We start from the raw sequence: 2,089 nt of genomic DNA, 5'->3' as shown, positions 1-2,089 counted from the left end.
TTAGCTGGTCTGGTTTTCAGTGTTGTTCTAGGAGTCATTCCCAATACTTCCGCCCTTTCTATAATTTAGTAAGTACATGTGTACAAATTCTCTGCTCTAAATATTTAACAACACTTCTGTTTAAAGAAAATAACCCATAGTAGCTGAATATTTCACAACAGAAACTGATTAGAAGAAACAGGCTTTCCAAAATGGGAATCTGGAAACTGATATTTCAACTTGTTGGGTTTGAGGGCAATGATGGTGCTGTTCCCATGGGATCATGCTTTCCTGGTACTGCATAGCTATTAGTGAAATATTTGTTTCATAACGACTCATCTCCAGTCACCCTGAATGAATTGCCTACTTACTGAAGGGAAGATTTTGGTGTAAAGAAATTTTTTTTGAAAGAAATACGAAGAAAAGATAGTTTATAATGTATTAAAATCAAAAAGATTGAATTCTGGGAATAATGCACATTTAGGAAATGATGAAAGTATCATGATGTAGGTCTTCATGATCTGGAGCTCTGTTGTTCATGAGCAATCCTTGAGAAAAATGATTCTGTTATGGAGAGAATGTTTCTCAGCTGAAAAGTTTTTTTAGAGCCTGCTTTTTATGTCCTTGTTCCTAAGACTGCATATAAAGGGGTTTAACATGGGGGTGGCTACAGTGTACGTCACTGAAGCTATTGTTCTGGCCATGGAGGCTTGGGAACCAGCAGAACTGAGATATATTCCAAGTACTGTACCATAGAACAACGAGACAACTGAGAGGTGAGACCCACAAGTGGTAAAGGCTTTGTACTTGCCCCCAGCAGATGAAATTCTCAAAATGGAAGACACGATCTTAGTGTAAGAGAAAAGGATCCCAGTGAGTGGAATAACACCCTCAAGTCCAGTTGTAAAATACATCACCAAGTCATTGGGGTAGGTGTCAGAACAAGCAAGTTGGACTACCTGATTAAGTTCACAGAAAAAGTGGGGGATTTCCAACTCTGTACAAAAAGACAATCGTAAAACCATTAAACCATGTAATAGACAGTACAGAACAGTTAATAACCAGGATGTCAGAAGCAAGAGGCCACAGAATTTAGGGTTCATGATGACCATGTAGTGCAGAGGGTGACAGATGGCCACAAACCGGTCATAGGCCATCACTGTCAAGAGGAAATTATCTAACCCTCCAAAGAGTACGAAAAAATACATCTGGGTGATGCAGCCCTCATAGGTAATAACTTTGCTCTGCATCTGGATGTTCAGCAGCATCTTTGGGATAGTGGAGGAAATAAAACAGATGTCTGCAAAAGAGAGGTTGCAGAGGAAGAAGTACATGGGTGTGTGGAGGTGGGAGTCTGTGATAATGGCCAGGATGATGAACAAGTTTCCAATTAAGGTGATCAGGTACTTGGACAGAAATAGCCCAAAGAGGAGGGGCTGCAGCTCTGCCTCTTCTGAGAGTCCCAAAAGGATGAATTCTGAAACATGTGTTTGGTTTCCTGATTCCATGTAACTGATGAAACTCCTGGAAAAGAGAAAAGAGCAATGCAAACTTAGCCATAAGCAGTTCACGACAACTTAACAGATATGCTGTTGTTTATATTTTTAACTTGTTTAATTAATTCAATACGTTATCCATAGATCTTGTGCCTTTTTGCTGACAATTCTTGGAATCCCAAATGTTCTATCTTCTTGTTGAACCAACTAGATATCCTTGCCTCTAATCCCAAACTTTCCCAAGGCAGTATTTTTCTCTATAAATTCCCCCAAGACTCTGTTTTGTTCATTCAACAAAGATTTTTCACCGATTCTTTTGTGCCAAGTGTTGTTTAAGGCACCAGAAACAGTAGTGAAAGTTAATTTTAAAATCCTTTCCTTTAAATGTTAGTCTAGGATATGTGTGTTGGGGATGGGGGTCAATAGACTATGAATGAATCAGTAAATGATTCGTAGGGATTACAATTATGAAGTAAAAATAATACAGGACAAGTAATTTATAAAGTGAAAAAGAAACGTTCCTTTGTATGGTCACTTCTAATAACAGGTCTCTGAGCAGAAAATTTGAAGGCAGTAAGGATGCTACCCAAGCAGAAAACTGTGAGAAGAGCATT

The 2,089-nt window shown here is 38.7% G+C and overlaps 1 protein-coding gene across 1 annotated transcript; it reads right to left on the bottom strand.

Annotated features, from left to right (window-relative positions):
• Positions 1–433: 433 nt before the first annotated feature.
• Positions 434–1,755, bottom strand: LOC100672631 (olfactory receptor 7A5-like). Its single transcript, XM_003413325.3, has one exon. It carries the CDS (start codon positions 1,485–1,487, stop codon positions 582–584), a length of 906 nt encoding a protein of 301 aa, XP_003413373.2. The 5' UTR covers positions 1,488–1,755; the 3' UTR covers positions 434–581.
• Positions 1,756–2,089: the final 334 nt, after the last annotated feature.

This window comes from Loxodonta africana, chromosome 3 (assembly GCF_030014295.1).
Source record: "Loxodonta africana isolate mLoxAfr1 chromosome 3, mLoxAfr1.hap2, whole genome shotgun sequence".
NCBI lineage: Eukaryota > Metazoa > Chordata > Mammalia > Proboscidea > Elephantidae > Loxodonta > Loxodonta africana.
The sequence above is the reverse complement of the archived record's forward strand: the minus strand, read 5'-3'. Positions and strand labels throughout refer to the sequence as shown.